We start from the raw sequence: 1,326 nt of genomic DNA, 5'->3' as shown, positions 1-1,326 counted from the left end.
CGACAAACTCGGTCCCGGACCCTGAGTTAGTGCGGCGCTGGGGTCGCCACCCTCCTTCACCTCCCTCCCGGGCACCCCCGAGACTCGAGCAACGTCCCTCTCCGGGCTACCGCAGTTGGCAAGAGGGAAGGTTTAGGAGCTGGAGGATGCTGTGCATTTGCTCCTGCGGCTTTGTGCTGATGTGGTGAAACGAAGTCGATAAGAGGGTTGGAACATCTCCCCTATGAAGACAGGCTGAGGAATCTGGGGCTCTTTAGCCTGGAGAAGAGAAGGTTGTGTGGAGACCTCACAGCAGCATATCAGTATCTGAAGGGGGTACGAGGAAGCCGGAGAGGGACTCTTTGTTAGGAGCTGCAGTGACAGGACAAGGGACAGTGGGTACAAATTGAAGGGGGGGAATTTAGGCTAGGTATTAGGAAGATGTTTTTTTCCTGTGAGGGTGGTGAGGCACTGGCACAAGTTGCCCAGGGCAGCGGTGGATGCCCCAACCCTGGCAGTGTCCAAAGCCAGGCTGGATGAAGCCTTGAGCAACCTGCTCTGGTGGGAGGTGTCCCTGCCCAGGGCAGGGGGGATGGGACTAGATGATCTGTAAGGTCCATTCCAACTCCTGTGCTATGATTCTATGAAACACTGCAAGACACAGCACCAGACTTAGTGGTGTGCCTGAACCCAGCCTGTGTGTGTTCTAACTGCCCACTTTGGCTAAGCAGTTGTAATCCCTGGGAGTAATATAGTTTAGGATTGCCCTGGTTCTTTTTTTTTTTTTTTTTTCATTTGCCAGGGTGTAATATCCAGGAAAAAGGATCTTATAAGTCCCTCTCTAAAAGCTGGGAGGAAGAAAAGAGTGTAGTTTTCCTGATTCAGCTTTGTGTGATGTGCTGTTTCCTTTCTCTCCCCAGGCTGTGATAGAACATTTATCACAGTGAGTGCGTTATTCTCCCACAACCGAGCCCACTTCAGAGAGCAAGAGCAGTTCTCCTGCTCATTCCCTGGCTGCAACAAGCAGTATGACAAAGCCTGCCGACTGAAAATCCACATGAGGAGCCACACAGGTATTTACTACTAGGGTGTACTCTCTACTGTCGTCTGATTTTCTGATTTCATGGTTTCACAGTGTTGAGCTTGGAGTTTTTACACTGTCGCTTCTGTTAAGTTCATAGATGTGATGGAAACCAACACATACTTCACTGTATTGTAATCAAGATGCAGTCACAGGTCATGAAATCAGGAAAGAACAATTCTGTTGTGTTTGTGTTTTGAATAATGCTGCTGTTCAATGGTTATTGAAGCACCTTCGAGATAGCTTAGATTACTATGAGGTGGATT

At 49.1% G+C, this 1,326-nt stretch overlaps 1 protein-coding gene across 1 annotated transcript in view; it reads left to right on the top strand.

Moving 5' to 3' along the window:
* Window positions 1–898: 898 nt before the first annotated feature.
* ZXDC (ZXD family zinc finger C) overlaps window positions 899–1,326 on the top strand; it is a gene marked incomplete at its 5' end in the record, with an annotated part of 8,137 nt that continues 7,709 nt past the window's right edge. Inside the window, one exon of the mRNA XM_009080677.1 lies at window positions 899–1,052. Coding sequence (XP_009078925.1) covers window positions 899–1,052 — 154 coding nt within the window. The remainder of the gene's footprint in view (window positions 1,053–1,326) is intronic.

The sequence above is a fragment of the Acanthisitta chloris genome, unplaced genomic scaffold (genome assembly GCF_000695815.1).
Source record: "Acanthisitta chloris isolate BGI_N310 unplaced genomic scaffold, ASM69581v1 scaffold10648, whole genome shotgun sequence".
Lineage (NCBI taxonomy): Eukaryota > Metazoa > Chordata > Aves > Passeriformes > Acanthisittidae > Acanthisitta > Acanthisitta chloris.
Note: the sequence above shows the minus strand (reverse complement) of the source record. Positions and strands in the feature narration are given on the sequence as shown.